At 37.7% G+C, this 20,430-nt stretch overlaps 1 protein-coding gene across 4 annotated transcripts in view; it reads left to right on the top strand.

The window, feature by feature from the left end:
• Positions 1-15,799, top strand: part of RBFOX3 (RNA binding fox-1 homolog 3) — a 655,525-nt gene extending 639,726 nt beyond the window's left edge. For 3 of the 4 annotated variants that reach the window (XM_063456257.1, XM_063456258.1, XM_063456255.1), the window contains 6 exons: positions 867-920; positions 2,296-2,428; positions 3,127-3,166; positions 4,948-5,006; positions 7,051-7,129; positions 9,119-10,601. In XM_063456257.1, coding sequence (XP_063312327.1) covers positions 867-920; positions 2,296-2,428; positions 3,127-3,166; positions 4,948-5,006; positions 7,051-7,129; positions 9,119-9,163 — 410 coding nt within the window. In that variant the 3' untranslated portion in view covers positions 9,164-10,601. Of the gene's footprint in view, positions 1-866; positions 921-2,295; positions 2,429-3,126; positions 3,167-4,947; positions 5,007-7,050; positions 7,130-9,118; positions 10,602-14,469 lie in introns of those variants that run through there. The other variant, XM_063456256.1, reaches the window with a different exon arrangement.
• Positions 15,800-20,430: the final 4,631 nt, after the last annotated feature.

Raw genomic sequence — 20,430 nt, 5'->3', positions numbered from 1 at the left:
CTCTCCGACATCAGAATAGCTGCCGGTATAGTTCAAAGTCATAACCTTCTAATACGACTTCATCCATTCCCTGTCAACGCAATCATCCTTTAGGCTTTTTGAGACAAAGCTAATCTCCTTTACATACTGCAGGGATATGTAGGTTCATAATGCCAAGGTCTGAATAACGATTGTAACGTAAAGCAACACTTATAGAGATTTCAGGCAGCCTGTGTGTTCCTTAAAATCCTTTAATGGACAAAAAATGGACAACCTGTCCTCAGCAAACACCCACAATACGATACATCAACCTTTCACTACTAATTCCAGTTACCAATAAAATATATTGGGCTGCCTCACAATGATCTGCTTGCAAATGACTCAGAGGTCAAATCGCACGTGAGTTCAGTCGCTTGCCGCACTGTGCGATGAACTTGCCATTTTACATGACAGTCCCGGGTATTCGAAGGAGTCCTGTTGGGTTTACCAGTTAATTGGGATTCTCTGTGCAGTATTATTTAACCTTTATGTGCAAGGAAGGCTTGCACGGATACTGGTGGCTGAATTTATATGCAGGAAACCTAAATCAGATCTTAACAGAATGGTTTAGTATATATATATATATATATATATATATATAGGGATTGATTTAAAACCTTTCAAATTCTTTGTGCATGCAACACAATAATATAAAAGTGGGGACTCTCTAATTATCTGAATTCTCATTGTCATTAGCTAGCCAAGGCTCAGTACAGTTAATAAGATTATGTGTCTTTGCATAACTTGTTATTTACATCTCACTCCATGTAATATGATGGTGATGGGAATAAAATCTCCTGTCGGTGGTTACAACACCCTAATTCTTTGAATCTATTTGACTCTTTCAGGCTGGAAGTTAAACCCAGTGGTTGGAGCCGTATACGGACCAGAATTCTATGCAGGTACGTCTCATCTGGGAAACACAAAAATCAAACTAGAAAAAGCTGAAGACTATGTAAAACATTATAATTTGTATTCGATCACGAGTGTCCAGAGTAGCCCAGCTGAGTTTGGACATCCTTCAGTTAGATTCATGTCATAAGTACTACGTATAATTACTGCTGGCAGACCAATAAAAATGACTTTACTGTTCTAGTGGATCACAGATTTTTGGACAGGTGGGGGAATTACTAGTTAGACTAAGTTTTGTTATGTGGACCTTTCTTCAAACCACTGACTTGTGCATAACACACTGTAAAAAGGTAATATCGTAGACTAAGCTCCCCTCTATAGGTATGTTTATGGTCCGGGATCATGTTGCTTTCGATGAGCCAAAGATGTATCTAATTACAGACATCTGACTCAAAGACTGAAAATCCCAGTGTTCTTTTACATTTAGCAAGAGCCAAAATCTACTGATATCAAAACTAATGGTACAAACCACCCAAGAATACAACAAAGATATAGTGTGGTGTATTTACAACTGTTTTAGGCTAACCAGCATCACTATCATGCCGGCAAACTCTTTGGATTTGCCCTGGAAGATATTCTTTAAGGTCCTAAAGGGCACTTCATGGTCTTCCTCAGAGCCTCAAATCCTGTCAATTTCTTCCTAATAGATGATATGTGGCCATTCAGTCACTAATACCGCTTGTTTGTGATAGGAGGAGGGCAGTTTAGAATCTAGCGGAAAAGGAACAGGCTGGCTGGTGTGATTAATCTCAACACAGTATCTAATCGTACCATATATCTATAGTATACATGTATTGTGACATACTATCCTGTACAGATTAAAGAATGCAGTTGTTATATTGGAGAAAGGCAGTTGACCTACGTCTGAAAATTCATAAACAGACATTATTCAATGTTTAGATTTCTGTATTAACTATCTTTTAAAATATGAACTTTTTTGCAGATTACTCCAGAAGGCATGATATTATTAAAAAAAAATATCCTTCTGCCTCGCAAGGCATTTTATTGTCGCTGTATGCCGAGCTAAAACAATGTAGATAATATATATTTTTTACAGCATAATGTTTTAAGCTGGTATACGGTTAGAATAAAAGATTGTGTGCGAGCTAGAAGAATGATTTAAATAGCATGTTTTCTGCATTGCAGGTCACATGACTAGGCTAAAACAATTTAAAGGGATTTCTCACAAACTATTCCATATTGGAGAAAACAATTATAAATAGCTTATCGTGTAAAGAAGTGATTATTCAGTTGTTTGTTTAAATGATGTTGTATAAAACGGACAGGTCTACTATATGGACTGGAATAGGCTCTAAAAGACCACGTTTTAGGGGTCCCTAATCAGCTTATTTTTAATTCCGTTAGTAACTGGATTTCCATATCCTCCTGCTGGCACCACAATTGCTTACCGAGGGGCTCACTTACGGGGAAGGGGCCGCGCAGTGTATAATACCTTCAGAGCTGCTCCACCTCCCCCACCAATCCCCACCTACGGAGCGTGAGTATAAATCAAGCTGCAATGGTTGGATAAAGCATTGTGAATTTTGTTTATTTTAAATCATTTTGGGGTAAATGTAGGGTCTATTTAAACTCACGGGCAGTTCTTCCTGGTAACACTATCAAAATGTTTATTTTGGCTGCCCTTTGATACGTTTCTTTATTTAATTGCTATGTGCCCTAATTAATGGCTGATCTCAGCCAACAGTCAAGTTACACATAATGAGTTAAGAGAAAACTAATTATGTTATGCCAGCAATCTATTGTTTAGAACATATTCTATGTTGCCTAAGATGTTTGTACTAAGTGTTTATTTCACTAGCTGACTTATAATAAAATGTGTAGGTTAAATCATAACATTAGTATTTTTAGATGTGATTTCATTGCAGAAGAATTGTTTTTGTGGATAATTATCCCACTTCTGCTATTTAGGCTTAATTTTCTTGTCAGTTCCCCGCCCCTCACTGATTAGTTACATTTTTATTCCAATTTATGTTCCTCTCTAACTGTTTTAAATGTCCTCCTTATTTCTCTCTCTTCCACTCTGCTGGATCCATTCTAAACGAATCGCTTGTTCTGTATCCTCTTCATTCTCCCTTACCCTGACTTCCCCCCCCCCCCCCCTTCCTCCTAGTATATCCCACTGCACTTGCGTCTAACATTACAATTTCATGTATTTTTCTCTTTTCTGTCCCACAGAGTTGTTTACCAGGATGGTTTCTATGGAGCCGAAATATATGTAAGTTGTCCACCCTTCCCAAAGAAATTTAAGATATTTGTCTCTGTGATCTCATCCGGGTTGGATTTTGGATCATAATTCAATGTTATCCAAAACAGAAGGCTACTTAAGCCCTTACGGACACATGACGGAAATATTCCGTCATGAATCCCTTTTATTTCTGAAACTGTGTCCGTAAGGGGTTAATTCATTATTTATCTGTAGAGTTTGATACAATTAATAATATTGCTATAGAAACTGAAATGCCAAACATATTTTATGACTTATCAGTAGTTCTCAATAGAAGACATAACCCTTAACGTAGATGATAACCCTTAACGTAGCACATGATGCAAAGTCAAGGTATTGATTTCATCTAGTAGTGATCTATTAATGCAGGCCTTTCTGAAATTATAACCCTTCTGGTGTCATCCATTTTTATCTAATTTATACATGATCTTTTAATGTAAGTTGCTCTATTCTGGAGGCTCCAAAAGGGGAGTAAGGATAGAACTACTGAGTAATCATGGTGGATGTGTACAGGGCTTTGCAGAGGTAGAGTAGCCCATAGCAAAGAACTGCGATATATCCATAACTCAATCTCTGTTACCCTGAAAAACTGAAACACACAAAGTGGAGGAAGCTTCTGAACATGCAATGAATGGGACTAAAATTTGAAAAGATCGACTTTAATGCTGCCAGTTCTAAAGGTAATATAGCAGAAGTTGGTCAGTGATGCTAATAAGCAGAATCTGAAAGAATGAGAAACGGGAAAGAGCAGGAGAGGTCATTCCGTGAGAAGATGAAAGGGTTGGAAGGGTCATATTTTTGGGTCATGTCTTAGGGAGGTCAGGTAGCCTGGAGGATGGAGAAGGCAATTGACCAAGCCTTGGGGAGAGCAGACACTGGTGCTTTGAAATGCTAAGAAAGCCTATTGCTTCATGCTGCTAAGATGAATTCATTAAGAGATACGGCGCAGTGATAGATCCTGTAGACCAGTGGGAGAAAGAATGATAATATATTTAACCGGAGTCTTTTAAAACACGTTCCAAGCAAGGTACCATTGACTAAAGTAAATAAAGACACACTAGACTTCTTCAGTCCTGGAAGGGCACGTGTCGTTTTGTTTTGTGTGGGTGTGTTTCTCATTTTGCTTTTTTTATATTTTGGTGTGCTGAATATCTAAGAGAGAATATTGTATTTGTAGAAAAAAAATAAGACACATGGTGAAGGTAGACAGAAAATTAGAGGCATTTTTGGATTCTCAAAATAGCAAATCATATTTTTAGTAGATTAAGTGCTACACATGGTGTATTACAGGTGTAATAAAAATATAAATAAATGAAAATAAAAATTGCAAATATTCTACTAGAACATCAACAATGTCAGATTGCCACTAGAATTAGTCATCTTAATTACATGTCACAGCATCAAATAGTTAGATTATTAGATACATAGATTAAACCCCATTGTAATACATTATGGAGATTAAACAAGTTAAGCACCTTTCAATGTTTATTTAGATCTGCTCACTTGTTGGCACTGATCTCTCTTCCCTGCCCCCTCTCATACAACCTCGTTGATACGCATTGAGCCTATGGGTACCTCCAAACTGAGCCAGGTACCCCAATAGTTTGCACCTGATTGGGGAGCTAAGTACCACCACATACACAGATCTTTAGTATCACTGCTAGACTGGGCAAACCCTGTTAACCCATGGAGTGTTGGCATCTCCTATTGTTTATGCCAGTAACACCATTTATGAAAGTTGGTATGGACTATCACGTTTTTTTTTTCAACAGGGAGGATACGCAGCTTACAGATACGCACAGCCAGCAGCAGCAGCTGCTTATAGTGACAGGTGAGTGGTAATGTACGGTGTATAGTCATTTCTTATTGAGCTATCTTATCCAGAGCACTTTACAACATTTTATGAAGTAAATAGGTATTCTTGCAGACAGAGAGGTATTTCATCAGACACACCAGTAGAAAAGGATTACTGACCCCTGCCTGCGGACGTTAGTATGACAATTGTAGCACTTTTATACAAAGTGCTATGTATGACCCCCTCCCCCGTGAGCTTACACTCTAAAACGGGTTCCCAACCCAGTCCTCAAGTACCCCCTACAAGTCCAGGAGTTAGGGATTACCCAGTTGTGTCTAAAGTGTTTTTTTTTATCTTCTTCTAAAACCACCTTAGACACAACTGGGTAATCCCTAAATCCTGGACTGGTAGAGGGTACTTGAGGACTGGGTTGTGAGCCACTGCTCTAAAGAAATATGTAATATCTTCCCATAGTGTCGTTTTACGATGTCACATATGGAAAGATGTGCTGTTTTGAGTCCAGATTTGTTTTCAAATGAATCACAAACACAGCAAGATGACATACCTCTCTGTTAGGAGGCTGTATAGTACACGAAGTATTTATACACCTCACTTTTATTGGTAAGCTACATAGACTTCATTTATCATTTTCTATTTCGAAAAAGAGAAAAGTATACATTTTAACAAGATGATCCAGCAGTCTCATTTTTTTACTTTTTTTTTTTTTTTTTATCTAGTAGCTAGATTTGGGAATTGAGAATATGTGATCTCTGAGAACGGGCACAAGCTTAGAGAAACTCAGTAGCTTGCCATTCGACTAGTCCCCACTTGGGTCTCCAGATGTTTTCGCTCATTTGCACCATTACAAAGAGAAACTTTACCATTTGGATATCAGACTGATCCCAACCATCAGAGAGTAGTCCTGAAGCAAAATGCTGGCAGGTTGTCCCAGCAGCCCTGTTTTGGCCGTGTTTGGGCCTTCTCAGCGAGGTGTAGCGCATACCCTTCTAGGCACAGTGAGAATGGTTTCCACGTCCACCCTTTTTGCTTAGGAAGAGCTTAAGCAACTGCAATGCAGCACAAACGTTCTGGAACCCTTGTAAAAAAAATTGTGATATATAAATATAGATATTACCCACTTTACATAGTTGTACTGTCTGTAGTCCTGATTAAACTAAAAAAAATTCCATGATATTTTCATTTTAAACATCTTTTCAGACTTAAAGAGATTCTCGATTGCCAAAATATATATATGTATTTTTTTTAAAAACACTGGTTATTATTATTATGCCATGTATATAGCGCCATCAAATTCCGCAGCGCTTTACAATGGGTGGACGAACAGACATGTAGTTGTAACCAGACAAGTTGGACACACAGGAACAGAGGGGTTGAGGGCCCTGCTCAATGAGCTTACATGCTAGAGGGAGTGGGGTAAAATGACACAAAAGGTAAGGATAGTATTAGACTAGTGACAGTTGCAGAAGAGGAATCAGTCGGGAGCTAATAACAGTTTAACTGATACGCTTTTATGAAGAAGTGGGTTTTTAACGATTTTTTTTGAGTGGAGACTGGGTGAGCATCTAACGGAGGAGGTTAGCATATATTAGCATATATACCCCTATAGAAAACATGCATGCATTTAATTATGCATTTTCTCATTTGGGGTTATATCTAAACACAGCTTCTTGCCTGAAGCCTTTGCAAGCTCTCTCCCACCAACCCGCCCAGACTTTCTGTGACTGTCCAATTACAGACCCAATGCAGCTCAATGACAAGTATTTGCAAGGCAGATGCTCTGGGCAATTGAGTTTATCTTTACTGCGCTAAACAACCAGGAAGTAACAGGACCAGATGTCTGATTGACAGCCAGGGGGGTGTAACCAAGTTAATTGATAAAATTGCCAATTTACGCTAAGGTGCTTTAGGGGGTGGAGAATCCTTCCAGTAAGTGCTGTAAGGTAGTGCAGTATAAATGTAATAGCATTATTCCATAACATGCCCCACCGCAGGCCTTGTCGCCTAATACTGTAATATGTACATGGCAGAGAGTTAAGGTTCCTATGGCTTTTCTCTGCAGTTATGGACGTGTGTATGCAGCAGCAGATCCTTATCACCACACCATTGGACCGGCAGCTACGTACAGCATAGGAACAATGGTAAGTAAAATTGAGTACTTTCATAAATGTAACAAGTTATATAGAACAGAAATGCATCACAGCATCAAGAACCACTCAGGACATTAGCAAGAAGAAAATAAAAGATCGGCTTTGGGGGGGATGAGATCCAACCGAAGGAAATATCCTGGTTGGAGGGACTTTAAAAACAAAAGCATTTTTAATTTGAAATAATAATGCTCTCAAAACTTGACAAAAACCTAAGAAGCCACAATTGATTAATGGACCAGTAATCCCATAAAAAGCAAAAAAAAATAAAAAAAATAAAGCACATTCGCAAAAATAGTTTTTATGTTAAATTACTGATTTAATTAATGAGTGTTTGTTTTTGTTTTTTTAAATCATGAACCACTAGTTTAAAGTTTAGATTAATTGATAGATAAAATAGCCTGTTGAACTGATTTCTATCTGGGGTGATACTCTACTTTCCCGTGCCCCCTCCAAAGTGTGGAAGAGGCGAGGACTGACGGAGTAGAGGGGTGCCCAAGGTTTAAATGGATGCTCCACAGTCAGCCTAGAAGAAAACGTAATTTGTCTATGGCTGGCTGAGCTTCTCAGGAGTTGTAGCTTCGCATCCACGAGTTACATTTTGGATGTGACTGGTTTATAGGATACAGGCATCCCTGAGGTGGACAGTCTTCTCTGAAACTCTTTTCTCCATCCAACATTCTTGAAAAATAAATAATATTTAAAACTAAGAGATTACCTGTTCTGCCTGGTTCTTGATGGCAAATTGAGACTTTGTGTGCTACAATACAAACACATTAGTTTTGTGAATAATGTTTCTGATTCCAATATTCACTCACAAAGCGCTCACGCTTTTTGTTAAAGTTAACCCTTTGAGTGGTGGCATGTGTGAACTTTACACAAATCTGGCACTGAAATGGTTTTGTTGTTTTTTATTATTATTTATTACAATACACTGCAGTTTAGTTTTATTAATCAGCAACACAGAAGCGTCATTCTATGTGTGGATAGTTTGTTCTGGATTTGTACAAATCTTAATAATCCTGTATCTTTACGGCTGAGAGACTGGCTTTTATTGATACTCTCAATTTCAGTAAACAGGCAAGACCCTAGGTCTGCCCTGCAGGTGGCAGTATCAGGACTCCTGCAGGAACCTGGCTGGGGTTCGAAACTAAGAAACATAAATAAATAAAAACACCTATATATCTTTAATGTTTGTTTTTAGCTAGCCTGGTAACAGCATCAAAGATGAAAAGAAGAAAAAAAAAATGTAAAAAATGTACATCCCACTCCATCGGACGTGAGGGGATCCATCAGCGCCAAATCTATTTTTTACCTGCTAGTGTACACCCCCAAAATTCCAGTCTGGTGGAAAAGGCAACTGCAAAAGGGAGACCCCAACCAATTGTCACACCATTGCGATCTCCAGCGCAGCTGCTAGCTAAAAGCCATCATTAACTGTACATTATTACCCTGCTCTTCCTATAATGCTTTGGGTATCTCTCCTTCTTTCTCCTCATATCATCCTCGTCTCATCTTCTTTCTCTATCTTTCTTCTCTTTACATTGCCACGTGCTCTCTGATTTTGCTCTTTTTTACGGAGTTTTAAAGATTCTGCTTTGGATTATTATTTTTTTGCCTTTCCCACCATTTCTCTTCTCTTGCACGGCATACAAGTGTTTAACTGGCTGGGTAGAGGCACCGCCATGTCTTTTTTATTCAACTCACACCATAGCAAGCTTAGGGCGGGGTGAAGGGGAGGTAAATAGGAGTAGTAATACCCAAATTCAATTGCCACAAGAGTATGGAGTTGAAATTTTTAGGCAAACTGAAAAAGGGTGAAGACCCCAACAGTCTTTCGTGGGAGATATGACAATAGCTCTGGAAACCCCTCCACCATAGAGCCATTTAAACCTCATATCTCTGAGCAAGAGAAGAGCAGAAGGTGAGAAAGATCTCTCATGTCCACTACTGATTGGCTGTTTTTCATCTTTGATGTTGCAGGCTAGTCTGTACAGAGGGACTTACAGTCGATTCACTCCCTACTAGCAAGTGATCAGTCTCCCTAAACATGAAATCTTAAACAAAAAATAAAAAATAAAAACAAACAAACAATAAATCAAAACAAATAGAAAAATCACCTGGGACAATGAGTCCACAAGCTATGAAAGGAAAGATATGAAACTTTGCTGCCTGCCCTTGACCCCATCCCTGGAAGGACAAACCTTTACCTCATCCCAGCTGAACCCTTCACCTCTGTGTCTGTACCTGTGCAGGATATACCAATTTGTCACGTGGTCTACAATAATTATATTTTGTAATGGTTTTTAATGACTTCCGATTTTGCTCCGAGCCTGGTCTACAGCATTTCTCATGGAAGCAACCTCTAAGCCTATTTTGTTTTCCACTGACCACAGAACTGTGTGAAGTCAGAATCAATCTGCCACCAGGACAGTCGGCCTCTAGCTCTCTAGATTTCTGTTTTTTTATTCCGAATCTTGAGCTTTAGTGAATCCATAGCCCAAAAGACAAAGATTGCTTCACATGAAACCTGTGGAGTGGGGGGTTTGGAGGCAAAAGTACGGCCTTCTTCAAGTCTGGAATCTAAACGACCATCAGATGAGGAGATGTCAATGTGTTGATCTGTCGTGTTCTCTATGAGCCATATGGCGATGCTATCAAAGCTCAAATGCAGAATACTAGTACACATACGTACACATTGCATGCTGAACTATTCTGGGACAATAATCTGTATCTACAACTGAATGGTCCTAATGACATCTTGGGCCAGGTCCATTAGGCCCTTTGGAACTTGGCAGATAAAGGAATTGATTGTACTGTAGATATTTTAGATACAATTTAAGGCCACGTTCCATGAGTTATGTTTACCATGTTTATATTGATATAAATATAGTTTCCAATTTCACATGCCTACAGCCAACACTGACTTAAAAAAGAACATATTTATAGAGAACGAAATTTGCTGTTACACGAATATCAGTTCCAAAATTCCTGTTTTACAGTTTACTTCAATATGACGTAACATTTGTGAATTATTTTCTGCTTTTTTTCTAATTGGCTTAAATCACCAAAATATTTATTAGAAGTTAAACTATGCTTTATTCCAAATAAATCTACGATAACCATGTTTTGGAGCATTTAGAGTAGGAATAATTTAACGTCTAAATGTAATTGTTTGTATAAAGACGAACTTGTCTTTACTAAATATTTCAGTAATACCTTATTTAAAATAGTGTATAGGTTACATTCTTATGGGCCTATATGTATCTTTTACAATATGTGTTGGTTTCCTGGTAACCAAGCCAAGATATAAAGCATATATTGTTAATATGGCTGCCATTTAATCCCTACGTAGAGTATATATTCAAGCGTAGGAAAATCATATTTATGTAGCCAAATAACAGTGTTCTAATTTGTTCCTAAAGTGTTTCCTTGAAACATTGACCCCTCCCCTCCCCGCCCCCCACCCCCCCCAGGCTAAAACTCAGCTTGTGTAAATAGGTATGTGTATATATATATATATATATCATGTTTGTGTAAATAGAGAGTAACACTAGCCGTTTATTATTGCCCATTCATTCTTAATATATTCTGTTATGTCTAGTGTATACACAAACACACACACATAATGTACATACAAAGTCATTAAGACAAACATTTATATATTTATTCTGGATTTCCAGATTTTATATATATATATAAATATATGTATATCCTTAATTGTTGGGGTTTTTTTTGTTTGTTGTTTTTTACGGTGATGTAGGGGAATGACTTGATAAATGTGAAAAGAAAGTATTTAAATGTAGAAAATTGAGCACTGGACCCACAGGACTTTATCAAGACAAATATTGACACTAAGATACTTAATGAGAAAAAATATATATAATCAGAAAACAATATAAAAATTTGAGTAATAGAGACAAAGACAATATTAGATTAATATGTCAGCATGCATGGATATTTTATGGTAGATTTTTTAATATTATCTCTGTATTTAGACCAGGAGCAAAATTGTAAAAATATGGCAAATAGCTGATTTTTTTTTTTATCTTTCCTACTTGGCCGTTTGGCCCATGTTATACAATGATGTTTCTTTTTATGGAAAATGAAAGGAACAATACCTTCTAGTAAAAATAAAAAAAATTAAAAAAATACATATTAATTTAAAAAAAATAAGAAAATTATTTGTAAATGAAAATATTTTAAAAACAAGATGATAAAATAGAGCTAATATACAATGTAAGGTCTTATTTTTTTTTTACATAAGCAGCTTGAGAAGATTTAGGAATTGGTCTTCACCCTTACAGTATGCACATTATTTTGTAGTTCCCCTATATTTATCTTTTAAGTGTAACTGCTCATCATTTAGGTGTTAAATCACTGTGTTTACGCAGCCCTAGACTTACACAACTTCCTTACACACTTCCTGTAAAGAGAGATCTAATGTTTAATGTTCCTTATTGCACATTCTGTTTAATTTAGAATTTCCTATCTCCTGCGCTTTTAATATCCTTCTAGACCCTGCAGGAGTGTTGTACATTGCAAAGTTAAAAGGAGAGATGTAGTGGCCTGGGTGACTATAGTATCCCTTTAAAATGGTTTCAAAACAGTAGCACAGTAGCATCCATTGCCTTGCAGGGTGTAGCGTCCACCGGTACATTAGTTAAAACCCCCAATATTGTTAAGTTTACTGAACGTTAAAAAGCAAAGAAATGGCTTCAGCTATTATAGAGTACAAGACGTACCCTAAAGAGTACTTGTTTTCAATAAGACGTTGCTTCCCCTTTAATTATGTGTGTTCTTTTATTTGTCTTAATAAATCCCCTGATTGAACCAAAACATACAATTTTCTCAATTTATACTTTCATTTCATTTCTACTCTGGAGTATCCCTGCGCTTGAAAATTAGATTAATATCTCATGTTGGCTTTAAGCCAAATTTATAAATTATATTAATATTCCACGTTGGTTGAGGGCCCGCTTTTTTTTTTCACTTGTGTGTGTATAATATATATTAAATAGGCATACATGTGCACACACTTACATATACCTACTATCTTAAATTGTAACCTAATTCTCATCAGGAACGGCTCTAGTAAAATGTGAAATTAAATTCTTAGTGAGGGGTCAGACGGCTTACGTTTGGAATTATTTTTGTGTCCGTATGAGCCTGGAATGTTATCATTCCTCTTTATATTGTAATGTGTTTAAAAAAAAAAAAAAAAAGACACGTCAGAGTTTGTTGAACCCTTTGACCGTTATTTTAATGTATATAAATCACACATGGAAGATTCTCTTTACAATTTCAAGCTTTCTGAATTGATGGACTCTGGCTGCCTGACCAGTATTTCTTAATCGTGTTTTATTAAAGACGCACACTTATGTTGCCAGCCAGGCGTAGACTTAAGGGGATATTTATATCACGTAGTATTAAAAGGTTTTTTTTATAATTTATTTTAACGTAGCGCCGTTTTGGCTCGTCTGTGGTTAGTTTTTATGCAGTTTTTATTGGACTTTCTGTGAATCCATCACTGGATACATGTGTTGAATTTTACATGATTCCCAAAACATGGATTGGTCTAATTTGCAATATGAAGATTTTTATTTGTACATAAAAGTGGCTATAATGTTTTAAATAGAATTCAAATTGTATACATCGATTATGATGCATAAAAATATATGCTGACAAACTGCCTTCTGAGACGACACAGAAAGGGGATTTAATGCAAATAGACGTATCTTTCCCATAATCCTCCGGTACAGTGTAATTATACCACTGAGGGTTAATTTATTGTAGTGTTGGGCAAGTTACGCAGGTTTCAGACTCTGTTCCTAAATTATACCAGTTGCCACCTGAAAACCTGCTTCTGCCGCAGGGGGAGGGAGGGTTAGATGACCTCTAAACCACCTATACATCATATTGAAAGAACTTATTGTCTCTCTCTCCTAATACATTTATTCTTTTATTTATTTTTTAAATCAATCATGAGGCCCCCTGGATCCCAGAAATACAGAGTAGGGGTGTGACAAGTGGCCACTACCCCATCCTTCACCCTAATGGCAGAAGGATAAGTGGAAATAAAATTGTGCCCAGGAGATGCTGGCTTGTGGACCCTTTACATAAAATATGATTGGTCTGACATGGCCCAGGAGAGGTCCAATCTATTGTGCCCCTTGTTTAATATTGGTCCAATAGGGTCTATGGCAGGAGTAGGCAATCTTTGGCACTTCAGATATTTTGTACCACATCTTCCATAATGTTCTTACAGCCGTAGTGCTGGCCAAGCATCATGGGAGATGTTGTCCACAATATCTGGAGTGCCAAAGGTTCCCTACCCCTGGTCTATGGGATGCCCAGTTTCTATAAAATAATACCTCGATGACCAATCTCCTGTGTCCATATGATTACATTTCCAATTTTCCCTTACAGATTGATAGTGGTCCCCAAGCACTTCGCTCCTAAATATGTCCCTCCGTACCCCTTTATATTAATAATAGTAAAGAGCACAGATAAATCTAAATTTACTCAAATGCACTGACACGGTTTAAGATTAAAATAAGAAACAAAGACTCAATTCACAATAGAATAAAAACCACTGCAAAGCAAAACTCAAGACACAATGAAAATAGTCAATATTCCTCCGACAAGCGCCTTCCCATGCTTTGAACATTATAGGAGAGCAATCACAGCATCTTATGGGCAACTCTCACAAAAGGGGAGACTTGTCCATCGGAATGCAGTTATTGTGGGGCTTTAGATGCCCATTAATCACAGCGTTTGTTAAGTTGCGTGGATTGTTATTTCAGAAGGCAGTCATGTTGTCACTGCATAGTTCTATTAAAATCATCTTCAACGATAATAAAAGCCAACATCAATAGCTATTTCTATGATTCAGATTCAAAAATTCTCTTAACACAAACATGCCTGTTCCAAGTGAGCGTTTTTCTATATATTTTAGTTGTATAGCTCCCTTTTAGATCTGACATTGTATTTTTTATTTTTTTTTAAATTATGGTGAATATTGGAGAAACCCTGAAATATTGACTCTGCACCGATATAAATGTATAAATGTACACTATGGGCTAACTGCAACTTCTCTCAATTAAACAATGTTTCTGTCACTCGACCTTCATTAGGTCTCAAGTTGAGGCAGAAATGTGACTAACTTCTGTGAGTGACTTTGCCTAGTTTGCCCGTTTCAATGGTTTTAGAGTGACTACTTGGCATATATCAGTGTATTTCTGTTTACGCTATATATAGTATGTGTGTGACTGATGGCAATGTTCAGTGTTTTGCGTTTTTTTGCTTTTTTGTGTTTTTTCTTTTTCCTGTAGTGAGAACATTGGTGGATCCTCTGCATAGACACACAACTAAAACTATAAAATGGACTTCAGTAAAGACAACAAATTCTACAAGGAGTAAAGAGGCATCTGCAAACCTGTCACAAATATCTTCACCAACCCCCAGCCGAGACAGAACACCAAAACCTTCCCCCACCCAAGGAAAGGGAGCTGGGATGGACACTACGCAGAATTAAGCTGAAAAAATAAAAAAAACGGGTCAGCAGCTTCATATGTTGCAGCATTTGTTTCACAGCTCCCACTCATCCACAAACCATGCTCCACAATCTCTTCAAAATTGAGCTTCCACCCTCCCTGCTGTACGGAGAGAACCTCATTAAAAGACGCAGGAGGCAGAGACAGGTTATGAAGGATGCACGTCCGCAGATCACAACTCTGCAGCGTCTTAACAATTGTCACTATGCACCCAACCTTTTATAAGTCTCCCCCGCTGAGCGCCTGACTCTTGCAAAGAAGGCGACCGAACTCTCCGGGTCTTCGGCAGCTCGTGGCAGCCTTGAGGAGGGTCCACGGCAGCCGCCGGCCAGTGGGGAGGCTCTAGACTTGGAAGAGCTGTCATGTTGGTCAAGTTAAGAGGAGTCACCGCTGGAAGCTTTTTCCTGCTTAAAGCAGCTTTTTCTTTTTTTCCAAAGGGCTTCCTCTTTTATATATTTATACGTACATCAAGAAAACAATGATTTCCACAGCACTTTATTGAAAACCAACGGAATTCTCCTTGTCCCTACACCCGACTTCCCTAGAGACATACTGTATCCGTGATGGTCTAAGGGGGATTTTACAATGGTGCTGAATGCCGGGGTATAGAGTTTTTGTTTCTTTGTTGTTGTAACGTGCCAGATTTAACCTCTGTGCTGTCAGATAAGATATGTTTCCTTGGCTCTGCCAGCAGACGAGGGGTTAACAGCTGCTACACCACTAATCTGAGATATATGTAAGTGATATCTTGCAACCAAAAGGAGTGTTTCCATAGATGTACTTGGTGAAAGAGGTTTCTTTCATGCACACTGGTTCCATTCAAGGCCCCTCTGGACAGCTCCCCTTTCCCTCCCTCCCCCAGTGTCCAAGCTACATCTATGAAGTACCTCACGTTGGGGGAATCAGATGGTCAAATTTACACACAAATCCTGAATGGACGTGAGAAGTGGGGCGAAAACAGCCCGAATGTCTCAGATTGTTTGCCTTGCCACCGACTTCGGTAGCAGGTATAAACTTGGACCATGTAAATCGTGCTCCTTTGGGCAAGTCTCAAAGCTTCCCCTCCACTCCCTTGCTGTGCATACCACAAAAGGATTGGGAAGGGGAAAAAAAAGTAACATAAAATAAAATTATATATTATATATATATTCGATATATATATATAATATTAAAAAAATATATTATATCTTATTGAGGGACTGGTAATTAAATGGACTCTGCCCCTGCAGCGAAAAAGCAGAGGAGATTCCTGTACATATATATATATATATATATATATAATATAGAATATCTATACACCAGTTATTACACCCCTCCGCCTCTCAATATGGCTTCTCCCATACACCATTAAATGTTTACTTTATATTATGTGTGCCATTGAAAACTAATAGAGAAAGTACACCGAAATCAAATCCAAGGAAACTGCTAAACTTTTTTATACCAGGTGTGTGTATATATATGTACATGTAATTATATTTATATACACACGGGCGTGCATATATGTATGTATATGTGTATATATGCATATATACCCACGCACACTTATACACACGTGTAAAAAGACAAATTATGAAATTTATATAGAATATGTGTGTATATATACTATATATAGATATAAAATAAAATATACACACATCTGATCTGCCCTGCGGCTGTACATGGAATTAATTTGCTCAGAGGTCCCTCCTGTTCTTTCTCACCAGTCTCCTCTCTCACTCTGTATGCTTCAAAGGTGTTATTCAGATTAACAGTATATAATTATTATTATTATTATTATTATTATTATTATTCAGATAAATAAAGATTTCTTTCTTCAACAAACTTGCGTGTCGTTGGTTTAGGCAGAAGGTGAAATAGGCAAATGAATCTGATATTATATTTCACTAATTCAGCCATGATTACCTGTGCACTATAGGTGACCGGTTCCTGAAGATCTCACACTTCCTGTTTGGACAGGAAGTGGTAAGTTGGAGAAGGTGAGCATATATTGTTCTATGGGTGATAATCATCTCTTATGTAATAGCCATTTTTATGTTCATATATATTTATCATTTCTTGAATTCACAGCTTACAATAGAGCATCTCTTTAATAAAGGTTAATCTCTGACTATATAGGTGTTGCCGCACGTCACTAGGGTTGTTTTAGCATTTGTGTGATGTTGAAGTTAATGATGAATAGGTGGAACTAGAAAGTCTTACGAAAAGGGGCAAAACACAGTAACAGCACATTCTGAAAGAGAGTCCTAATTCAGTCAGAGAGAGATATAGTGTGTGAGTGTTAGTGTGTGAGTGTGTCTGTTAGTGAGATACATATATATATATACACACACAAACACACACACACATCATGACGGAAAACACTCAATGGACTTATAATGTTGCCAAACAACCCAATTTATAAATATTCCAGTCCCGTAATCAGACTTTCATCAGGATAGTCCAGGTTATCCTGATGAAAGTCCATTTATGGGACTGAAACATTGATATGAATGACAAACATCTTATTTGTTGCTCAAACTCACTATAAGTCCATTAAGAGTACTTCATGGTATTATTTTATCATTTTGGCTGGAGTTTGTAGCACCTTGGCAAGTAGTAGTGGAGACACAAATACTGGACCCCAAAGAGATTATATTTATATAAATAAAATGAAACCATTCAGAATTACATTAAATAGACACACAGGATAACTGTAGAGAGTTAACAGGTTCAGTGATGAAAGTGTAAATTGTTTTCCGACATAAGGTACACAATTATCGAAACTCACCGGTTTCGTGGGTCTACTTCGTTTAATGCAAAGCATTTATATTTACAACACAGGTAGATCAACGTTCCAGTCTTCACCTATAATGTGAAACATCCCTCACAATTTTTATGGTAACTACAGAGATAAACTCTGAAAACATCAGGAAACAAATTGGGAAACTTGGCCTGTGTAACAATAAATCACAGTAAACCTTGTTTAACAGTCATGATGTGGGTCAACCTGTTCCTTTCGTTTGACATGTAGTACGGTAATTATTCCAGAATTGGATTGTAGGCAAGAAAAATTGGTCAGTCTCGATTCTACCAGTTGTAAAATTTGACTGAGTTTAAAGTTCTGCACTAATATCTCTGCAGAGTATATTTAAGGAATGCCTGTTTGCTACACATGTGCATTGGCTAAGTTATATATTTAGTATTTTTGCAAATAATTTGGTAATTCTGGTTATCTTACAAATGTCACGCTGTCCTTGGATACAATCGCTGCCTCTGAAGAAGTTTATTCACCGAGTACAAAGTATCAAGGAGTTCATACACCTGCAACATTCAGGTCGGTGGGTAATCCCTTGGCTAACATCCAGAAAATAGACCCCCCCCCCTTTAGTAGCACAAGGTACATTATATTCATCAATCCCAGGAAACTTCCACAATATATATATTTACGGTGTTATTTAGTATTGCATTCTCCATTGGAATGTGGAAAGGAGACACATTTGACGATTCCCCCGATGAAAAGCTAATGGTGCACAATTTGGCTCAGTGGTAAAATGTTAAGAACTGCTGATGTACACCAGAATAATAGACCCTTGGGACAGTTCTGAGATATTTTTTTAAAAACATCATGATATTTATTTATGAAATATTTAACCAGGATGGATACATTGAGATTTCTCTCGTTTTCAAGTACCGTATTGTTCTGGGTTATATACAACGTTACATGTTTTTTAGTGCTGAATATTTTTGTTCTAATAACGCAGCCAGTTCGGCTGAGCTTGGCAGACCTAATCCAGCAAATTTGTAAACCCCAGACCAGGACTACAAAGCTATGCTGTTGATATCGACTAGTCAGTGACCATAACTAGAGATTTGAAGGGAGGCATATAAAGAGTGCGGCAGGAATTGTTTCATTTAATGTTGATTTTGGCAGCTCAGAACTGCAGAATAACACTGCCGAAATAGCATTTGTGGAGAAAGTACAGACTTTTATTTAGGGTCATCAAATGTATAATTTGTAGCGTCATCATCTTACAGCTATCAACTATGGGAGTAACTCAGGGCGCGTTGGGAATTAGCAAGCATACCTTTAGGTTTCATTAAAACCCAGAATTGGTAGCATTAGATGTTTTAAGAAGAAACACCTCAAGAATTGAGCATTTAAACATAGAATGTGGTGCTTCAGTGCTAATGAGACAGAATATGGGTTTATTTATTTTACGATAAAGACAAGCTACTTTGTATAACTAGTTCAGCCATCGATATGTCTGGAAAGTAAATATATAACCGGAAATGTCTTAACAGATTTAAAATAAAAGGGGGGGGGGAGGAATCACAAGCAACAAATCACTAGTTCTTATCATAGTAAAGCTTGATTCGCACACGTTCCATCAGTGGCATGTGTTGCCTAGTGTTCTGAAAAGCAGTAAAATAGGGGTTCCTTCCTTTACCCCTTAATGGTAGATGCTGTGCCAGGACTGTCCCAATGTACCAACATCTACCTAATCCCTTGCCTTGGAGGGGAAACATTACCAGCTGGATTTTAGCTTTACAGATTCAAACTTCATAGAATAATGAGTCTTCATAAAACTCGGTCTGATGAGATATTACAGAATTCAATTCTTAGTAAACGGTTTTACCTGCAGCTAATGTGACCTTTAACTTTATAATTCTGGGGATGCAGCTCTAAGATAACCAGCTTATCCTTATATCTGATTTCACTCACAAACATTTCTCACGTAATATTCCCATAAAATTTGAATTCAGTCCCTTGTGTTGTACATTGATTACTGCAACTATTTACTAATTATCTTTCCCTCAAAAGACTTTGTCTGCTCTAATTTGCTCTAAATGCTTTTTTCCAGATTCATTAACTTCACTAACCTCTCTACTGCTTCACTGTGTTTGTCTATACACCGACTCCACAAATCTTCCAGAAAAAACATTCAAAATCTACCAAAAGTTTTAAGAAAAACAAAACCATCCAGCTAATACTGTGCTCTGCTTCTCACGTTGTCATATTCGCTCTCCTCTCGATCTATTGCTTTCCTCCTGAATACATTTCCCTGTTAATGTTTTTAAGAACCTTCTATGTTACTCCACCATTGACCCTTGCTACATTGTCTGCTTCAATATCTTCCCCCTTTTTTATGTCTTCTAAACAATTTTAACCCAAAGTTGCTGATCCAGCTAACGTTACAATAGGCCTTTTTTAGTTGCCTGAAGTTTATAAGCTACTTTCACCTATTGAGTTAATGATTACCATGCGATTTGAGACACAGTCTCTCCCCACAATGGGAACCTCTGGTTTGCAGCAAACGTCATACCAGAAGCCACTGTTCTCCCGGCACCTAAAGCCGCAGCTCGTCTACTGCCACCGAGAAGGGAACTTCTGCGATATTCATCCAGCCTTGAACTTCAGAGATGGATAAAAAGTTCTGGGTTAACCTTCCACCAGCACTCACAGCCTGTCATTGCCACCATGAGGACTAGGAACCATGGCAGATGAGGGGAAGCAATTTCTCCACAAGAAATCTGGTGTAGTTTTTTAAAAAAAAATAGTTTTTAAGATAAAAACAAAACATATGTTAAAATAATTAGTTATCCCATTAAACAGACTTCCAAGAAAAAATACATCAGACTACGCTCAGTTTAACCTATGCTCCCTGTCCCCCCCCCAACTTCAACCCCAACTTTCTTTGGTTCTCAAGCCGATGATCGCTCCTTATAATCTAAGTCACAGCTGAGGTGTGGTAAAAGCCT

The sequence above is a fragment of the Pelobates fuscus genome, chromosome 5 (assembly GCF_036172605.1).
Source record: "Pelobates fuscus isolate aPelFus1 chromosome 5, aPelFus1.pri, whole genome shotgun sequence".
In the NCBI taxonomy this organism is placed as follows: domain Eukaryota; kingdom Metazoa; phylum Chordata; class Amphibia; order Anura; family Pelobatidae; genus Pelobates; species Pelobates fuscus.
The sequence above is the reverse complement of the archived record's forward strand: the minus strand, read 5'-3'. Positions and strand labels throughout refer to the sequence as shown.